We start from the raw sequence: 21555 nt of genomic DNA, 5'->3' as shown, positions 1-21555 counted from the left end.
ACACAACATATATACCAAAACACGGCAACGTGCTGCGCAGAATTTTTCTTCATCCGTGGCTTGCACGCACGCTCACGCTTCACAGTTTCCCACCATGCTACAAAACATACACAGTGAACAAAACCAGCAACAGGAAACTGGCTTGCACAACGGGGTTAGCAGTCAGCGAAAGTACGCTTACGCTGCGCCGCGGCCCGCTGCTGCCGCCCAGTTGTAAACAGCAACTACGACGCCGTTGCTAAGCTGCCCTGACAAGATGGCCTCCTGATCGAAAAAGAATCACGTGATTTCCGCCACACTTTTCTCCAATGTTGTTGTATAGGAAGGGCCTCTCCTGAGTTTTCCTTCCTCCATGGAGCAAACTGAGCTCAGGATCACGTAAGAACTCGCCATAAGCCTGCACAATGCGGGCGTGCGTGAGCGCACACAGCGATAACAAACCAGCTATATTGGCTTATTTTTCCTGAAATGCCATTGAGACAGATTCCCATTCATTTTCTCCCGTTCAAATGATGGATTCATATGACGGACCATTGGCCCGCGGCATCACGACATCCCACTTCCGTTCAGCGATGTCTGCGCCTGGCCTGCATACTGAGAAAGGCCAAGCACACATCTAGTCCAGTTATACCCATTTTAGCTGTGCAGGTGATGATTAGCGGATTAGGCATGCTTATGCTCTTTTGCTATGCTATGTTTACTAACGCGGGCAGGGCGCAAACTTCATGGAGCGGAAGTAGGTCGTCACGCAACACCTGATCTGCGGGCGAATGATCCGTCGTGCGAATCCACCCCTGCACTTTGCCAAAAGGCTTGGGATGAGTCAATCACCCCTTGCTATTGGGCCAACTTGGCCGGGCCCAATGTTTACTCAGCCGAATCTGCTATTGGGAATGTAAGTAGCGCGACAGAAAAGACAGGAGGCAGCAGATGAATGGGGCAAGCGCTACTCTCATACGCGCTACATGCATTCCCAGTAGCAAAATGAACCAACTTGGCCAGCACAAAGTACTACTGGGCCGCTAATGGTCACAGGAGCATGACAGGCCGACTGGACCCGACATTTTTAGGGTCATGTAAAACACCAAGAATGCAGCAAAACAGTAATAATGAAAAAAATTCTGCCCTTTACACTTCGAGCATCGTCCTGATTTGGACAATGGAGATACGTAACAGACTGTGTCATAAAGATAACATCACAATCTGCACTATTGCAGTACCAAAATGGGAGCCCTTTATTAAAGCGATGTCTCCACATAACAGGAATGCATAGCAAAAAAGCTCGGTACACATTTGAAGTGAAGAAAGGTAAAGAAGACTTGTCCAAAATAATGGAACAGTTTGAAAGTGGCACAGAATGCATGGCTTGATATGCCACAAAATCAACAACAGACTAGGCTAGATGCACAAAAAGGCTTTGGCGGCACAACAGTATCACAAGATGCAGGTTGCTTGGACTGCAACAGAGCTTAAAGGGACACTGCGGACAAACTGAGGCATGTATCGGTAGGTTACCGTTTTCCAGCTACCATGGCACTACTTTCAGTAAAAAAGATGATATAGGTGTCGCCATCACCAGCAGACTTTGTAAGCAAACTGTAGCATGTCAAGACATTATCTTTAAGCACAGGTTCAAGGAGCCAGGATGAACCGCGATGCACTTCAAAATGGTGATCACAGAGACTTTTTCAGTCTTGACGTCTCAAGTTTGAATCAAGTGGTGGGAAATCTTTGAAATCCAATCTTTTCAGTGATAAATGTCTTTTGCTGCCAGACAAACATCAACATAGCCAAAAAGAGTCCTAGTATTGATTATTACAGAGAACAAAAATTGGAGAGAATTGTCCCCAAAGTCCCCTTAATGGGACTTCTTGATTTCAGGCAAAAAAAAAAAAAAAACAGACAAGAAGACTGCACGAACTGTCTGCCTTAGCAGGAAGACAAATGCTGAATTTAAAACTTTCGAGCTGGTTCGTCATTCATTAAAATTGAAAACAGCACAAACACCATACAGAGGACAAAGGAAGGGAAGACAAGACATTAGCGTTGAACTGTGAACTAATGTTCATTGTTCTGACCTTTTGTTAAATAAACAGAAAGTATCAATAACATCTTTAGCTGACAGTTCAGCGCTAGCCTCATCTTTCCTACCTTTGCCTCCTGTGTGGTGTTTGAACTGTTTTCGATTTTCTCTGACAGCACACTTCTTTCCAAAATGTGTGAATGCTCTTGGCAACAAGTTTACTTCTGGTGCTACAATTCCCCCATGTACCATGAACATTTTGCTGCTGCTGCTGCAGCCACTAGCAGATGTAACGCAAGAATAACAACTGCAGAAATGCCGTGGCACTGAACGGCAATAAACACGTGGTGGCTGAAGGCTAATACATAAGAATCAAGAAAAAAAAGCACATGCAGTGGTGAGAATGGCCATGAGTGCTTTGGAGCAGGCTTCATAGAAGGAACGGTCAATATGGAGCATCTCTACATTATTCAGCCAGAGAGCAATGCTAAAGAACAAGAGGAAAATATAATTTCTCTTCTCCAATATGCAACTAGTTCTTGAATAGAACAAAAATTTATGTGGCGCTTACACAACCACACGTGTATGCACAGTATTCGCAACAATGGCTGAGCATACGGCCAAGAGCATGCTGCGAAATGTATGCCTCCCAATGTGCAGTGCAGCTGACTAAATTCAATTATGCCGAATCAATAGTCTGCAATACGAGTGCTGCCCACTTACTACAGAAGCCAATAAACAATGCAGATATATTTGTGTGTACATGGAAGTTACTTCACACTACCTATTTTAAGGCGATAGCCTTTAATGGCTCATACTCGTGGCCGCCCGTTACATTTTAGGTCACGTGACCTTGTGATGTCACGTGATCTCTCTGCCACTGCTCTTCTCTGTTGTGAAATGAATTCAAGCGCGGCAAATTCAAATCAGTGCAATGAGTCGCGAACGGCTTTCGCCTTCCCGCAGTCTAAGTGCCTCCAATGAATTTTTGAAGCAACAATCAAAGCCACGCAGTCATTAATATATATATATATATATATATATATATATATATATATATATATATATATATATATATATATATATATATACACACACACACACACACACACCAGGACGGCTTGTTGCAATGTGATGTTAAATACTTTGCGTTCTCCCCATTTCCTGTAAAACCTATGCGTATTGCTGCTCCACAAGTTGCATTCAACAGTGCTGTGTCCCTTGCGCTTACAGTCCTTAGAGTGGCTTATAATGGTCAGTGGCCTAGCCATGGTATACCAAAAAGATACTTAAAATGTGTCAACAACAGTGTGAGCATGAAGGCATGAGAAAATGTGCACCGGGTGAAGGGGTTTACCTGCCGTCACGATAGGTGCTATGCACGGCTTCATACTCCACATTACACATATAGGCAAGCCACCTCACCTTATCTGCTTTCCCAATTTCAACAAAAGAAGAAAGTAATGAAAATCTAAGCACCTCACAGCATATGTGTAAAACAGGAAACTCGCAGCAAACATTGGTGAAAACGCCAGAAAAATAGAAACGCAATTAACAAAAAAGAACTTTGGCTATCCCCTTCAGGCGGCAATTAAATCTGCTGAACGGAAAAATCTTCTTTTGCATAAATGATGATCAGTAGACTAAGCAGAAATGATGTGCAAAAAATTCCGCAAAAATGTTTACATTTAAGCATATTTTATCCGCATCCACATTTGTGGACATAGCGAGTTAAACTGATTTATGAACGCACACACTGCTACATTTGCTTGCCTTTGCCAACTGTTGCATTTGCTTGCCTTTTCTAACTGATCTAACTAGACAGGAATAAATGTTTAGCTCTGAGAATATACACTTCAGGGAATTATTCTGTAGTTCATGACTTACAACCTCAAAGACAAGCTGTGAAAGTTTCCATGCCAGTTTAACACCAATGTTAAATTTATTGAAGTGAAAGGCAGACAAACTTTTGTCTACGCGCCGAGGACAGCATCACCGCACACAGAGGCACAGCTGCCGATTCCGATACAAAATCCACATTTTTGGCCCAACACTAGCCAAGACAAATAAGAAACTGTCTTCTCAGCATTCCCTCTGAGTATAGAATGCTCTTTAAGAAACTCGCATAGACGGCGCGCCAACTTTCTCTCTAGGTAACATTGAGAAAATATGGCCCTGGCAACTTATGGTCACTGGTCTTTAGTTAATGCTGTGTGCCCCCTGGCTAAGCCCATTATGTTCATGCACGTTTGGTATGACCACTAAACGTATCATATGATTATAACTGACAACTTTTTAACGTACTTAGTGGGAAAAATTGTGCTAGCTGAGACATCTATCGCATTATCTAAGGGACGTTTTTATTGCTCGCGATTTGGGCATATGATTTGGTAACGTATCATTGCTATTCTACTGTAAGCAGGAAGACAATTTCACAACGAAGCTTCTGCTTCAGCAGTTTTTTGTGGGTCCTGTGAATTTTGTTGTAGAAGGATTAGACTCCAAGTGGCTACGATATCACACCCTATAGTGAGGCAGTCAGATGGGCCATCAAAAATTTTGTCTTTAGCTTTTGCATTCATTATGGATAATTACACGTCTAGTAATATGTGGCCCCAATAATGCCCACACTGAAAAGGCTACGCACAAATGCGTTCACACTGCATGAACGAATGTGGAAAAAAAAATACACAAGAAATGCTGTTTGCAACATCTGCATGTGTACTGCCCTTCTTTTGTCTTAGTCTACTCAGCACTCTACTCAAACAAAAATGCAGTAAAATCTCACCCAGATATGTAATATGTGAGGTTTAACGTCCAGATGCAAAACATGGGCTATAAGGGGCACCCTACTAGAGCACTTCGGTTAAGTTTAGACTATCTGGGCTTCTTCAACATGCGGCGAAATTTTTTCTTGCATAATGGCGTTTGTGCACAACGCGCCTGCTGCGGCTTCGGCTTAAAGGGACACTGAGGAGAACTCTATGAATTTTTTTTGTTAGCAAAATCTGATAGTTCGGCATTCCATGGTCTTGTTGCCGCTTGTCCGGGCGCGAAAGATGCATTTATTTCAAAGAAATTTGGATTCGAAGTTGAAAAAGTTTTTCCCGCCCCTCTGATTCAAACTCAGGGAACTCTTATGACGCCGCGGCAACTCTTATGACGTCACAGAACGGAGTGACGTGATTAGTGACGTAAAGCAGACTCCGTGATTTCTGACTGCTAGCGGTGCGGTGTGCAACCTTCCTTTGCAAGCCTCAGAGATTCGTGACATCCATGAAGTAAATAAAATTCCTCCAAGGTGGCGCCTCTTGTCCTAGGAAGTCATCACGCTTGTACTTGCGAGATTGGCCTGTGGCGGCGATACCTGTATTTTGGTTCTTGCTAATTTCTACATTACAAGAGCTTTGTTTTCAGGAAGAGTGGCGTTTTTGTGATCAGGAGCTGCTATTCTATGGATACAAGCCAACTTCAATTTCTCCGCAGTGTCCCTTTAATACACGACCTTGGGATCAGCAACTGAATCCCAAAGCCACTGATCCACCATGGCAGGCATCCTATCCAAATAGCTGCGCCAACCGCGAACTCAGTGTTGGCAGTGTCACCTGTTCGAATTTTAGTCAAGTGCAGCATTGGTGCAGTTTTGTCGGAAAGAGCCAGCACAAGTAACAGGGTTAAAGCAATGGTTGTTTTGTGCACTTGGCTTAGCATTCCCACCACTGCAGCTCACTACACTCAAATCCATTTTTAACAATAAAAGAAGAACCTCATACAGAAAAAAGAGCCAAAATGGTTCTCAAAAACATTCGTTTATAGTTTAAATGAGGCCTAATTTTCGTCTTAAACTAACCACCATTAAAGGCACGCTACATACAGCAGGCCACTAAATAAAATTAGGGAGGCACCTAAGCTATGCCTTTAAGGGCATGAAGCTATAGCATTAATGGCTCCTTTCAGTGACTTTGCATACAGACACTGTTATTTGTTCACACTCACACATTGGTCGCAACTGTTTCCCCATCCTTGCTTTTCCAAACTGCAGTTTACACACATAATGTTGCTTCATATACGCACACACTAATAGTGCTCACTGCACGAGACACGCAGTAATGCAGTCACAAAAAAGTGTTCCACCTGAATGCAGGTTCCGCACTGAGAAAACTGCACCATTTGATGGGGAAGCAGCCTGCATCAGATCAGGGGGGTTCTCCAGTGGACGCTGCATGCTGGCGCCACAACGCCACTCCAAGCAAAGAGGATATGAAAAGCCAACATGCACTTTGCTACTCACTTTACTAATTTCATAATTAAAAATCCTCTAATTACACATACTCATTAGCATACACTTGTAAGAAAGCACTTTTTGTGAAAGACTACACCAAATACATTCACGGTGTTTCACGTAACATGAACCAAGGATTTAAAGAAAGTGGCTCACCGGAGCTGGGCAAAACCAACGACATATTGTTTCCCACTGTGTGGCGCTCCTCAGGGCATTTTTAAATTTTTGCTTAATTAGTTAATAAGATAAAATTAATTATGCAATTTTTCTGTTACTTACTTTAGGGTCATGTTCATTTGGTTAAGTTGTAGAGGGGGTTAAGAAAGAACCGGTCCAGTTTTTTGGAGCAATGTACTTCCTATGTGGTCCTTTTTCAAGCATTAAAAGAAAGCTCGTGAAATATATATATGTATATATTTGTAAAATTGTATATATATTGTAAAATTTTGTGAAACACCCTGTATAAAACCCCGCTTGTACAAAATCTGCACAAGCTTGCCTTCGTGGCCAGGCAGGCATGCTACCAACTAGCGGCCTAGTTGGTAGTGTGCCTGCCAGGCCACCCAAGTTGCGAGTTCGAATCCTGATTGAAATATATAGAATTTTTTTAATGTGAAACCAATAATTTATACAGTTAAATCGAGATATGCACCGGCCTTTAATTCACATTAAAGGTTTCACATTAAAGGTCCTCATTTCGAATATTTTCATCCCAGACAAAAATGCGTGACACAGTTTCTAAGCACAATGCCGACGCTACCTTTTCCACTGAACAGGAGCCTTAAAGCTATTGCTTTAATACACAATAACGAAATTCACAACAAAATGACACATAGGGGTGGATTTATGGCGTGGTAGGGGGCTTCCTCCAAGCGAGAAATTTTACATAGAAAAGCCATGCTGAACCAGGCACGCATCCAAGAGGAGGAGGAGGAGGGGGAGGAGGGGGGGGCAATTCCCCTTAGCTCTATTAATTTTTTTTTTTGAGCAAGCACCACTGCTAAGGCTGTGCCCCCCACCGCAAAAAGTTGTCTTGAGCACCTTCCGAAACAAATTTTTGGCTACGTGCCTGCACTGAACCCCATTTTTATCCAAGAAAAAAGTACGAGACATACTTGGTTCAAATCAGGCTGCTCCAACCAACTGCCCCCTCAAAGAATAATCCATAAATCTGCCCTGTGATACAACAGTTTAAAAACAAAGCAGTGTAAACTGAGCAAGTTTCTTCTATGTAAGTTGCCATCCACATACACTGTGCCCTTGTTAATGCGGGTATATTCTTTATAAAAATAAAACAATAAAATTCGTGGCCCACTCAAAACTTAATACCAGAAGATCACGAGATCAGGTGCCTGCAGTGAGTAAGGATAAACCCAGCTGCATTCACATCCTTGCACCGTCAGTCATGGCCTATCACCATTTTCTACCAGTCTCTTGTTCCAAAAACTGCAAAATGCTCCAGGTAGTAGCCCTAACATGCACGCATACCTATGGCATGCCTAATTCATCAGTCCTGTATAAAAAATGTAGCTACAACAAAGACGACACAGCTGCAACTTAATGGTCACCACATTTCAAGACATTGGCAGATACTTGAGCTGGCCTCTGGGGCTTCACCCAGCAAGGCAGTAAAGGTGTCAGCACTGAAAGAACGGCCAATTTAGAAGTCAAACAGACAAATGTTTGATATTTCTGCTGTAGAATTTGATCAATACCAGAAGAGTGCAATTTCATACTGAAACATGCATGCCAAAGCAGGTTAGCTTTGTGCAATGTCCTGCTGATAGTCAAAAGACTATATCAAGTAATTCAGCAATGTCAACTTTCAAATGGCACAGCTTGAAAGACAATAAGGCAACGGAAACTAACAGGTGCTCAAAAGACTATATCAAGTAATTCAGCAATGTCAACCTTCAAATATAAGTGTGGCTTCACAGACAATAATTCACCAAAAAATAACAGATGCTCAGAGGACTAAATCAAGCAATCGAGCAATGTCAACTTTCAGCTGGTACGGCCTGACAGACAATTACTCAGCGGAAATTGACAGGAGCTTAATAACATCTGGGACAAGAATCCATGTAAAGCAGGTACTAGGCACTCTGAACGTTAGTTTGTGCGAAATGAAACCTTTTATTTACAGAACACATAAAATTCGAGCAAGCGCAGGCTTGGTCAACTGCAGATAAAAAATGAAACTAAAAAATAAACGTTTTCGCTAAAATGATTTAAAGCCACTGCACAGCAGCACCTTTGATATGCAGCCGAAATCTAGCATGTCAGCAAGAGTGACATGGTCCTGAATGGGGCTCGATACCTACCACTAGAACAAACAATACAACTCCTACAATAAAAATGTGCACTCATCCAAGACACATCATACCTTTACTACTCTGCAGAGTAATGCCTGCAAGGTCTAGTGCATTCGCAACAGTAGCTTGCACACAGTCAGCAGCGTTTGGATGAGCTACTTTCACTGCAGCTTGCTGCAATAATCCTATTTTCCTCGCTCTTACCCTGGCCCTGACCCTGATCCTGACTTAAGTCGTGACAGCTCTGGTCACGCTTGCGACCAGCATCTGACTTAGTCATCTCCCTCTTTTGCTCCAGGAGGGCCAGAACAATTGTGCTGACAGTGCAGGCAAGCTGTTGAACGCTGTAAGGTTCGCCTATGGGTGGCACGTGGATAAAGACGGTCCAAGGGCTGATCCTGAGCGAAGTGAAGTAGATGAATTCGCACAGGTACCTTGAGAACACAAACACAGCACGAGCGTGAGATCACCTCTACCATCAAGAGCAAAGGCTTGTCAGTGGCACCTTCCCAACAGGTATAAAAATGCAAACACTGTCCCGTCTTATACCCTGCTTCCCAGAAGATATCACCACAAACCGTGGACCCCCGGCTTGTGGAAAGACTTGTGCACGCCTGTATTTTAGGGTATGACTGGTTGGTTTCATGCGGTTTAATGTCCCTTGCGATGAATAAATCTCGGGTATTATTATTATTAAACTGACTAGGGCTATGAGGGACGCCGTGGTGGAAGGCTCTGAATAATTTCGACCCCCTGTGGTTCTTTTAACGTGCACTGACATCGCACAGTACACGGGCCTCTAACATTTTGCCTCCCTCAAACTGCAACCACTGTGGCCCAGGTCGAACCAGCGTCTTTCTTGCAATTGTAAAAGCAATTACACTTTATGCAACTGCCATCACAATCATATTTTTCAAACTGCTCAACAAAATTGATTTGAGGTCTAAGTTTACTACAGTGTAATCCACTTATAATGATACCAGATATAACGATATATTGCTTATAACGATCAAGTTCTCTAGATTTATCAATTGCCCTATTGCCACTATGTAAAAATAAACCATATATAACGATAGGATTCTGGCCGCACAGAAGGTGCTTGGCACCCAACTTTGTCCCAAAGTTTGACAAAAATTATACACCCTGAAGCGAATGCCGTAAAAACACTCAAAGTTTGACAAAAAATAAAATACTCTGAAGCGAATGCCATAAAAACTCCGCAAACAGACTGGCCCGCGTGGCGAAATCTGTGAGGGAGCGTTGCCTACGGCCTTGGAAACCAATTCATCGTCACAGTCGCTGCAGGGAGAAGGGAGGAGCTTGCTCAGCTGCAGCCATGCAACGCAACGCTTTCTCCGTTTCCACCATTTGTGCATTCGTGAACTGGGTAAAAATGGCACAGACTAAGGGACTAAGGGCAACGCAACATCTCTGAACCCAACCCCCACTTTTGTCACTGAGAATTTACTTCTTTATTTTTCAAGCACTAGCTTTTCTTCCTCGTGTTCCTCCGTTTCTCAGTGTCAGCAGCGCAGACCTTGGCAGTGTGCCAAGATGCTGTGCACACATAACATCCCAACGTGTATACCTTTTCATGGGAGCTCTGGCGAGGGTGGCTCTCTCAGCAAACTTGGCAGAGTGCCAAGATGTAGTGCGCCCTTCACAGGAGCGCCTGTGGGGGAGGCCACATGCAAGACGGAATATATGGGTGCATTCTTTTTGCTTTTATATTTTTTTTCTTGCCGGTGCAGATATAATCATAATTGGTTATAACGATTGAATTTTCCAGCTTTTCTCAACATCTTTACAAGTGGATTGCATTGTAGTGGACTACTTTTACTCCTTTTGAAGCAACAACGAGGAGGTCACGCAGTCAAGCTGGACAGCTGGGCTGGTTGGTTGTGCATTGTAATATGAAAAGGCTAGCACTTCAGGTGGGGGACCAAGAAATAGAAGAAGCACTGGTCTTTTCATAACAGAAGGAGGTAATCTTTGCAATGAATAGATTTACCACTGAAGGCAAGATGTTACGAGTACTTTGGAAATGAGTGCCTTACCAGGAAGCTTTTCTGATAGATGACACAGCAGGAAAGAGAATGGGTAAGCACCAACTTATCTAGCTGACTTCACATAAATACACTGGTCATTACAGCCTGTTGCACAATGCTTTTCCACTGTGCAAGTGAATGAAGTGTTCCCTTCAACAAGTAGAGTTCAGTTCATGAACTATATCACTTTTGCAGTTTTGTGCCACATGCCAAAGGCATTGAGATTCACAAGCAATAGGTTGATAGTCGGTAACCCAAATAGGCACTTAACACTTTCAGTGGCATTCGCAAACCTGCACAAAGTGCTTTACTGCAATTCAAAGCTAACTTTTTTCCAGACACACAATAAAAAAGCATTTACCACAGGTTTAGGAACACAGTGAAGTATTAGAATTATGCAGGTCACCTAGTGCTAAGAGCAGTTTACACATAGGCAGGACAGTCATATAATTTAGTCAGTGCCAACTTATGTTACCTTTGAAAGGTACCAAGATCCAGATTTCCGACTATGCCTTCGTTTACTCCTTAAAGGGCTACTGAAGAAATTTTAGAATTTGACAAAGGTGTCGAAGGTGTGAAACTTTCAGAAAAAGCAAGCGAAGTCTTTTTTGCTAGCATATCAAATGGTGATTTATTGCCAATGAAAACCGCGATGGTGTTCATGCTTCTCCACAGAGCACAGTGCCAGGCAGGGCGCTACATGATGATGTCAATTTTCCACCACAGTAATGCCTACCCAAAAGAATAAAAATAAGAACTACCAAATGCAAAGCCATTGGAGTGTTGTTTGGTGGCATTTGATTGGACATAGCCGGCTGTAGGTGCAAGCAGCAAAAAGCTGAAAGCTGACTGTGATAACGGCATCACAGAGCTTCTCTGCACAGCTCCGGCTCTGCAAGGAGAAGTCTGAACATCAACGTGATTTTAATCGGCGTTTATGTTACTATTTTGAATGCTAATGCAAAAACACTTTGCATGCGTTATACCTTCAAGCTTCATAAATTTGATTCCTTTAATACCCTCGAATAGCAAAAAAAAAAAAAAAAAACACTTCAGCCTCCATTCCTTGAAATGTCGCTTTACACAGACAGTCAAGTGGTTCTGCCAACTCATTTGCTTGTGAGTGCGTTCTCCAGCGACACTAAAGCTTCCAACAAGGCAGGTTGCAGATAGCACTGACGCTGAGTGACAACAGTTGCCCAAGGTTACAAAAATTAGCATGGGCGATACCATTAGGGCTCGCTTTGTTTCGAGACTCTTGCTCATCAGGTAAGAAGCAACCCAAAATCAGTTGTGCATACAGGCCTCTCATGCGCATCGGATCACCTGCTTTCTTGGACTGCAGCCACAGCATGAGGGAGCCTCACATCTGTTCTCACTACAGTTCTACAAGCAGGTGCCCGCAATGTTGGCGAAGGCCATCAACATCTTAGTAAAACGATCTGTACGAGAGACTACAAGAGGGAAGCACGCAGCAAGGCGACCTCTATATGACAACCCACCTGCCTGCATCGTTTGAAGTGACAACAGGAACTGGACATCCAGCTGTCTTAAGCTTCTCAGTCAGTGCGGTGAGGTCAAAACAGGTACGAAGCCGTTCATTTTGCGGAGATACTCGACAGCAGAGACCCTATATCATGATAAAGAGAGAGAAAAAAAAAAGGACTATTCAACATGGCTAGGCCAAATGAGAATTAGGCGTGCGCACTTCAGTTTTCATTTCGAGGCTCGGTTTTCAAGGCCAAAGAGGCTTCAGCCAAAAAATCGGCAAAATTGGTGAGTGGGTGCATTAGTCCCAGCACAATAAAAGTGAAGGGGACATTTAAGCTCACTCTTAAAGGTATGACGCAATAGCGTGAACAAGTTTCTACAACGGGGTGGGGTCCTCTGTGCCCGTCACTTCTCAGACATGTACGCGGTTCTTTCTTTGACCATCATCATCATCAGCAGCAGCAGTAGCCTGACTACGCCCACTGCAGGGCAAAGGCCTCTCCCATACTTCTCCAGCAGATCGGTTTCACAAAGCCCACTACGCATGCGCGCATTTACCAGAAGCAGTCCAGCGCCATCTTGGTTTTAGTCTTTCGCAGCAGTGCCTGCACGACAACCTATCTTATTTGGCACCTTGACTGGCATCAGACACAGTTGCAGCAGCTTTCCGCCGTGTCATTTATTGTGGTAAGCTAAAGGAAAAAAAGTCACCACAACAGAGTTTTGAGGGCCGCAGTGCTAATCATAGCTAGCGCAGCGCTTAGAGGGTGTGTAGCTGCTATACAAGATTTTATACCCAAATGATATACAATGGGAAGTGACTGCAGCGGTGACACAGCGCTTGTTACTAAACCTTCGTGTTTAAATGCTGCAGGTGACCATGAAAACATGCCTGGCTGCCACTTTTGGTCATTTTGCCAGCAGAACATTTTTATGCTTAGTGATGAATGCATTTCAGCTTTCACAGACAGTGCTTACAATTGTGGGCATTTCATTAAGGCTGCAAACTGGGCGAGTTGGCACTTATTCATATTTGAACAGTGCACTAACACAACGGGACACAACGAAGAATGGACACATGCGCTGACTCGCAACTAGATTTTTATTCATGGCAAAGGTCTCTTCAATACTAGGAACACAAACCGTGCACTTGCGGGGTGACTTATATTGGCCAGACTGGACGTTATGTTAACGTTCGGCTAAGTGAGCACCAGAGGTCCAGAGATAATGGGTCAGCTTGTAACCTTGCCCGTCACTGGAGAGAAGGTACATGCACCCCTCTGTTTTCTAACACCGTCATCTTAGGTAAACATAATGACAGCCTAACACGTGAAATATTAGAGGCTTTTCACATCCGCCTGGAAACAGATAGTTGTCACACTAACTGATAAAGAGATGATGTACTTATCCGGCCAAGATGTGTAGCTTTGCGCTCTTGGCGACTGTTACCGCTTTGGGCATGATGATTAGCTTTTGTGTATTCTTTTGTTTTCCCTCTCGTTTGAGTTCCTAGTATTTAAGAGACCTTTGCCATGAATAAAAATCTAGTTGTGAGTCAGCGCTTGTGGTGTCCATTCTTCGTTGTGTCCCGTTGCGTTATTGCGCTGTTCAAATATGAGTGGGCATTTCATTTTGCCCTGTTCATTTTAGCGGTATCCATCTAGGCATCCACTTGCCATGTAACAGGAAGCTTGCTGCCTTTACTTCTTTTTCATACTTATTACCTAAAAATGACTATACGGTTATTTTAAACACATCAATATATTCACAAGGTGCATGGCGGCTTACCGGCAAGGCAACTGAGCAGTATGAACAATCTAGTATACAGTTCTGCTGACAATTGCATGTGTTCAGTGTAAAATGAGAAAACGAGGAGAAAATTGAGCACTTTTTCAGTCAACAAAATAAAGGTAGAATGGTTTTTATACTTGCAGCCAATAAGTCTATTTTTGTGTGGACTGTTGTAACACTGACTGCATTTTTATTTAGTGCTGCCAGGGCGCCTCCTGTGTGACTCGCTCTCGCTATTTTCTCAGAACGGATGTGGACACATGAAATGATGGATAAAAACTAGATGACTGTTTAAAAATGGAGTGGGTAAAGATCAATCTACAACAAAAAAATTACAAATTATTACATATTTTTCAAGTTTTCAAGTCATGCTTTCTCATGCCACGAAATAGAGAAAGCACTGTCGCTCGCTACTATGGCAGCTTGAGGAATCAGGAGTGAATGCGCACATAAAGCACGCATGCGTAGTGGACTCCTGAATATAAACAAAAAAAAATTAGCATAGTTCTTCCCTCCTTTGCTGCGCCAAACACTATTTTATATCGAGCCGTAACGTACGCTTGTGTTACGTATGCAATTTCCCCGAGTTTAGAGTGCGCGACTCTTGTGTGCGTTGAAACATCGTTTCTAATATGGCGGCCCACTTTGAAGCAGTGCCCCTCGCCTCGGACTGAATTCGTCGTCGTTACTGCCATTTTCAGCATGTTCGCCAACAGTAAATGGGCCACTGGGCTTTCGCTTGGTCTCGCCTCACGTATAACAAAACACATGAGCGATAAATTCGCTTATTTTTTATTTAGAGTGATGATTCTGGAACTTCTAGTCCTAAGAGAAGTGTTGGTTCGTTGACAAAAAGGCCACCACAGTCAGGAAAACGTTGAAGTAACGAGCGTTAGCTTTATTGCCATGTGTAAAACGAAAGTCTTTCCATATCCAGCAGGGCCAGTGGAGAAAACCCTGAGCGGTTCGGAAAAGTAACAACTTTTCCACCTAGCTGAGCGATCGACGCTTAGCTCCATCTGTCAGAGAAATTACAATGCACGTCTACCCGTTGTCGAGTTACACCTCCTCAAGATACGTCCCAAACGGAATTTGCTTCCTTTGGGGGTCAAGGTGGGCCTAGGATTCGGCTTGCGGTGCAATATGGTAACGGTTCTAACTGTGTGTATACAATGTTTAAATATATTTAATTGTGGTTTTATTTTTATACCACAACCCATAGTGCTCTATTTGCCTACCAAATTCGGTACACAACTGTCCCCGGATGGGTGCCGCTTGTTGTCAGAGTATATTAGCGGAACGAATGTATGCACATATAGCGGTCCCATAACGGGACAGTTTTCCTACCCTTTATAGGATATTTTTTTGGGGTGAGGGGGGGAAAGGGATAGGAGGGCACAAACAAATTTAACGGCCACACCATGGATTCGAGAAACTGAAACTATGCCTCCATTTCGTCCCCTGATGCCATACTCACATAGTTTTACCTTAATCCACCATATTGGACCGTGACTTGATCATTGGCATGCGGCAGGTGGTTGTTTCTACAATGCTACTGTAGATGGCGCTACAAGTCTCAATGCGAGACGTGCTGCTTTCTAGTTGCTGCCACAGATAGCGCTGTGATCTCAGGGTGGTAGCAGACCCCACGAAATCTCGAAATGTGATAAGTAAGAGATAACGCTCTTAAAAAAGGATTCCCGTTCTAACAACCAGATGGCGCCATGGGGCTGAGCTTATCGCGGCGTCTCCGTCTGCACATGCTGAACTAAAAATATGAATGTGACAAATGGCATCACATCCCGCAAAATGCTTGTGTTTAGCACACGTAAGCGTGCATAAGCTTGAGATACGCAGACAGCGTCGATTTAGGCTGTTTTCTAACCATATCTGTGTACGCTGCAAGAAGACAATGAGTTGCAGAAGAGCACGTTTGACCTGCTCTCCTGATTGGCTGAAGAGGTCTCTACCTTCCATAGCACTGTAAGGAACTTCTGAGACAGACTATAGGCAGCCCACCTGCTACCTAGGGGGGCCATTTAGGTAACTGGGTTACCCACCGGCCAGACAGATAGTGGTGAAATCAGTGAATTGGGTCTTAATGCTAGCGCAATAAAAAATTGCACCACCACCTTACGCAGAAGGCATGCCCCAAACAACTTTGCCATCATTCACCATCATCATCATCATCAGCCTGACTACGCCCACTGCAGGGCAAAGCCTCTCTCATGTCTCTCCAATTAACACTGTCCTTTGCCAGCTGCACCCGCCGTGTGCCCGCAATCTTCTGAATCTCATCCGCCCACCTAACTTCCTGCCGCCCCCTTCTATGCTTGCCTTCCCTTGGAATCCACTCCGCTACCCTTAAGGACAAGCGGTTATCTTGCCTTCACATTACATGCCCTACCCAAGCCCATTTCTTCCACTTGATTTCGACTAGGATGTCATTAAAGGGGCTGCGAAACACTGCTTGAACGGATGCTGGTTACACTTCAGAGGGATTCTTTATGTCACACAGATGCTGAATCAAAAAGAATTACAAGAATCGATGCATAGGAATGGGAGACATTCAATGAAGAAATTTCAAAATACAAGCAAACAAAATGCTGCCCTCAACTCGATTTTCGCGAAGCTTCCCATTCCCATTTCACTCTCCCAATGTTGACACTTAGTGCGACCAATCAAAACAGCCTATCTGAGCACGTGGCGGAAGCTTGCACTCCAAGGTTGCCTGTGCTCTGTAACTCGTTCTTGCCAAGGCTGGCAGCGCTGTTTGCACAGTTACAACAACCATGTGAATGCCCAGCTGACCCAGCGATGCTTCATTGTCACGCTGATGGCGCAGAAGGGAACACTGATAAGTGACGTTCCCCGACTTATGGATCCAAACCAGATCCGAACTCGAGCGCGAGATACTGCGACGCTGTGACGGCCTGCGCAAGATATAAGACACATTTAGCATAGCGCGTACCGCTATTGCCCGTCGCTCCTAGCGCGCTGGTTGGTCACGGCGAGCAAGGAGTGCGCGCTGTTGACGGGACGTGGCGCCATCTGGCGCCGCCGCCCGGTGATGCTCCACAAGCTGACGATGCGCACTGTTAAATGTGAAACGAACGGCTTTTTTCTTTGGATCCTTCCTTGGGACCGAAACGAATGTTGTGCCATTAATGGCTCGATCAGATCGATTCCGCAAAGCCGTTCTCAGATACATAGAGAGTAGCCGTAAGTGTTGTGTGCTAGGTCGTAGGTTGTTTACAGAGAAGCGCGAAGTCCTTCGATGCAAAATGTAGCCAGAGCCTCTGGTGGTGTATTTTTGTTTTACTTGCTTTACAGCACTTTTATCTAAGGACACCAAGTTGGTTTTGTTGATGTAATATCAAACACAAAAACTTGACAAAACGCATCTATAGTTATTAACCCAATTTGGAGTATATTTACTGTTTGTCCAATCATAAAGCTCCCACTAAGTGATGTCATATCCACTGCCAAAAACCGCCACTGTATGGTGACACCATCAGCGCCATGAATTTGTTTTTGCGAGCTAATTAAAATATTTAAAATCTGAGTACACGGGGTACGACCGATGCTAATAGCATCACTATAACTCATTCTATGCAAACAAGAGGCAGAACAATGCACTGATTATGAGTTTCGGGGCCCCTTTAACCTGCGTTTGTTCCCTCACCCACTCTGCCCACTTTCGATCTCTTAACATTACATCTAATATTTTTCCATAGCTCACTGCATTGTCCTTTACTGGAGCTGAACCCTTTTCATTAGCCTCTACGTTTCTGCCCCGTAGGCGAGCACTTGCAAGATACAGTTGTATACTTTTCTCTTGAGGGATATTGGCAAACTGAAAGATCTAAGAGAACCTGCCATATGCGCTTCACCCCATTCTTATCCTTCTAGTTATTTCACTCTGATGATCCGGATCAGCGGCCACTACCTGCCCTAAGTAGACATATTTCTTTGCCACTTCCAGCACATCACTACCAATTGTGAACTGCGGTTCCCATGCTAGACTGTTGAACATTCATTTGGTTTTCTGCATGTTAATTTTTAGACCCACCATTCTGCTCTGCCTGAAGCTCATTGATCATGCTTTGAAATTCACCTTCTCCCTTCAATTTAGAGGCATCTGCTGCAGCTTATTTGTGGAGGACAATGGGTTAGCAGAGAACTCACAGTGAAAGTGCCACTACGTCACCTTATTAGGAACAATGCCCCGGTTGTCCATAGCACAGTAGCTGCCATTGTTAGCTTCATGCTCAACAACCAGGTTCCGAGCAGTGGCGTTCATTCCACAGTGCACTACAAGCTGAAAAAGGCAATACGATTTCTTATGATGGCAAACATTCAAATGGCAAGTGAAAAAATTTCCAACAAAAAAGTCAAAACAAATATGAACAAAGTAAGACCAACTGACTTGTTTTCTGGTCACCAAAGAACATGGACTAAAGAGAAGAATGGTACATCCTATTAATTACAGCTGTCGGTGGCAAGGAAGACTTACATCAGGATTGAATTCCTGCCACAGCTGGGGCACAACAGTCATGACAGTGTTGTATTCCACAGGTACTTCTCTCGTCACGAGCCTTACGCCCGGGATACCAGTGTTAGCGAGGGCTTTAACCACCTCACTGCTCGAATTGTACCCATATCCTCGAAATAGTCCGAAACCTGCAAAGCAAAAAAAAAAAACTATACACTTGGGGTCAAGAACATTGCCTATGCGCTGAACAGAATTGTCAGAGATTTAGCTTCTGTGAGCGTGTGAACACACATGCAAGCGCGCACGCACGCACGCGCACGCACATATGCTTTCACAACTGGATTTTGCCGAAATAATAATAACGCTCCTGAAGCATCTTAATATCAGCGACCGTCAAAGCCGCAAAAACAAGTTAACAATGGCATGAATCGAGTCCCGATAGACTGAAGACCTGCAATAAGGCACGTACAGTACTCACGGATTGAAATAGGGCATTCGGAGCGCTAACCTTGCAGTGCCACGCGGCATGTGGTAAACCACAGGCCGGCTCATTGGCTACTGGAAGGAACAATTCTGCTTTGTAGATGTTCTCCCTCTCGCGCCATACCACAATGCACCACCTTGGTTTCATGAGCGTCTACGCGCGGCACTCCATGAAGCGACGGCCACGCGCTCCGAATGTCCTATTTCAATCCGTGAGTACTGTACATACGTACTTTGTGCAATACCTTTCAGTCATGAGAAATATGCTTCGAGCAGAGTATACAAAGCTTCTCACGATGCCCTTATGACTTTGGTGATTGCCGGTAAATAGGCTAGGCCAGACTTGCAATGTAAAAGTAGCGTTTTGATCATGATGTAGCGAGCTAACCATAGACGAAAGATTTCGGCAAAGAAACCACACCACAGCTGCACTTCACTCGCCATCACAGTGGAAGTGCTCGCCATGTATAGGTCTGAGAAAACAAACATCACGTGCTCAACATTTTACAGGAACGTGTACTGAATTGGCGGCTCACCTGTTAGCAGAACTGTCGGCTCGCTTTCTGGTAGGCACACACCTGCCAACAAACAACAAGGCGTGAACTTTTTTTATTTTTTCCCCCCCCTCAAAACTTCGGTTGGTGCTGCTGTACCGTGAAGCCAAAACAGACTAACGTCAGATACACAAGCTACAAGAGTGACAAATCAAACCGTGCATGTGATCGGTTCACAGCATTTTGTTACAAGGTCATGGCACATTCAGGGAGTAAGCACTGTGCACTTGAAATTGCATGCTGTCACCAAAGCTACCAGTAATAAGGCTACCACGGACTTACCGTTTAGCGAGTCACTGCTCGTCGCCGCCATTGCAAATTCGAAACTGGAAGAAAGCTACGAACTTTTTACCGCTTTTACTTTTTTCGCCCTAAAACCAAGAGCACTGCCGTACAATTTTTTAAAATAAATAAATGTGCCTAATACTGCCACTAATATGCAAGCTAAGAAAATAATAAACCAAAGTTTGGCTTCTCCAAATTTTATGCCCAGCTCAGAGTTTCATTGCAGTAAACAATGCGTGTCATCGAGATGGCGCGGCATTACAAACGAAACTAGGGTGCCTCGATAGGGAACGGCGGCGCTGGCATAGAGGTACCCTAAACGAAACTTCTACTCGAATGAAATGTCCGACGACGAGCGTGCTGTCGTTGAGGTACTTTTCTGCATTTTAATCATTCTCATAAAAATCGCTTGAACTGCTTTGGACAAATCTACCGCAGGTTAATTTCAACCTATGCACCAATATCTCGCGAGCTTTTTTCCAAGGAGAGTGCTCTTATCGAGGCCCCTAGGTACCCTACCATATAGGCCTGTTAACTTCAGCACACAAACGAGCACCTGCACACCATTACTAAACCTACCTGTCGCATCTGCAGTCTTTCGCGGTTTGCTAGAGCAGGCCAGCATCCCTGTCTTTCTTTGTTGTAAACAGCGGACTCTACTCGTCTTGCTTCTCGGGAAAGCAAGCGCAAATTCGGACCTCTCGCATTTCAACAGTTTAAAAAAACTTTCTATGCTGAGCTGCCTGTAGACAAGTGAAAATGTTGCTCTTCTGTAATGTCGCATGCAAGGAAGCAAGTGCAATGCCATTCCTGGAAAACTAAATGCGAATTTATGCTTGCAGTACGTGAAGCTAAGAAAAGCTGCACGCAGTGAAAAAACCTAGTGATGGCAGGATTATGCCTTGAAAGCTAGAGCAAACCTACCTAACCCGAAAACGCGAAGGAAGATTTCTTGATTGTATTCCAAAAGTTTTATCATTTGCCCTTAGGAACATCAGTCACGTCACCAGCTCATCGTCTTGCCAGCTAGATAAATCGCCGCAAGGCCGCATGCGCCCACGAAGCCACCATTTTGTAGCAGTCATATGCACATCCCTCATGTAAAAACAGGGACACAAGCTCCGCCTGAAGGGTATGATGCGATAGTGTAAAGGGTTAATTCCCATATAATATGCAGAATTGGTCATTCTCTACTTTACATTTATAGATCCCCAATAGTCGTCATACCATTCCTGGTGCAGCGGTTAAGCGACGTGCCACTACCCTGCGATGGAAGGTGCTGCCATCGGCGGTGCTTGCGAGACCCAGGTTGATCTTCCCAACCGACCACTCAGGGACAATCATTAACTGCCACGGTGGGCAGGTTCTGATTACTTCACAAGGGCACATGACCTAGGTGGCCCACCTGCCACCTAGGTTGCTTCTATGGAGGTTTTTTGTGGATTTTCCGTTCACGGCCAACAACGCCGATGCTGGATTTCCCGCGGCACAGAACCCTTAACGCTGCCGCTGTAATAAATATATTTCTGGTTATTCTACACTATCCCCACAGCTAGCCTATGTAAGGTAAAAAAAAAAAAAGGTTTGTTCCTTATCGAAGATTGGCAAACATAATCTGTCAAAAAAGAGCCCTCACTATAGCCATGAAAATCCCAGGTGATGGTATGCAGGAACAAAATGCCAGAAAACAAAACCATGACAATGCCAGTCTGGTTTTAACTCGAAGAGCATTGAAACTTTCAGGTGAGCCGCAAAAATTAATGGACAACTGTACTTGACAGAATTAACAAA

At 44.1% G+C, this 21555-nt stretch overlaps 1 protein-coding gene across 2 annotated transcripts; it reads right to left on the bottom strand.

The window, feature by feature from the left end:
* Positions 1-7066: 7066 nt before the first annotated feature.
* On the bottom strand, positions 7067-19969 carry LOC144125648 (pyroglutamyl-peptidase 1). Of its 2 annotated transcripts, none has more exons than XM_077659224.1 (6): positions 19762-19893; positions 19462-19503; positions 18464-18630; positions 18158-18268; positions 12168-12295; positions 7067-9051 (listed from the first exon to the last, which is right to left on the bottom strand). In XM_077659224.1, exons 1-6 carry the CDS (start codon positions 19790-19792, stop codon positions 8754-8756), a joined length of 777 nt encoding a protein of 258 aa, XP_077515350.1. In that variant the 5' UTR covers positions 19793-19893; the 3' UTR covers positions 7067-8753. The 2 variants fall into 2 exon arrangements, with proteins under 2 accessions (XP_077515350.1, XP_077515351.1); XM_077659225.1 differs by lacking the exon at positions 7067-9051 and adding an exon at positions 9058-10289 and having other exon boundaries at positions 19762-19969.
* Between the last annotated feature and the right edge of the window lie 1586 nt (positions 19970-21555).

The sequence above is a fragment of the Amblyomma americanum genome, chromosome 3 (assembly GCF_052857255.1).
Source record: "Amblyomma americanum isolate KBUSLIRL-KWMA chromosome 3, ASM5285725v1, whole genome shotgun sequence".
NCBI lineage: Eukaryota > Metazoa > Arthropoda > Arachnida > Ixodida > Ixodidae > Amblyomma > Amblyomma americanum.
Note: the sequence above shows the minus strand (reverse complement) of the source record. Positions and strands in the feature narration are given on the sequence as shown.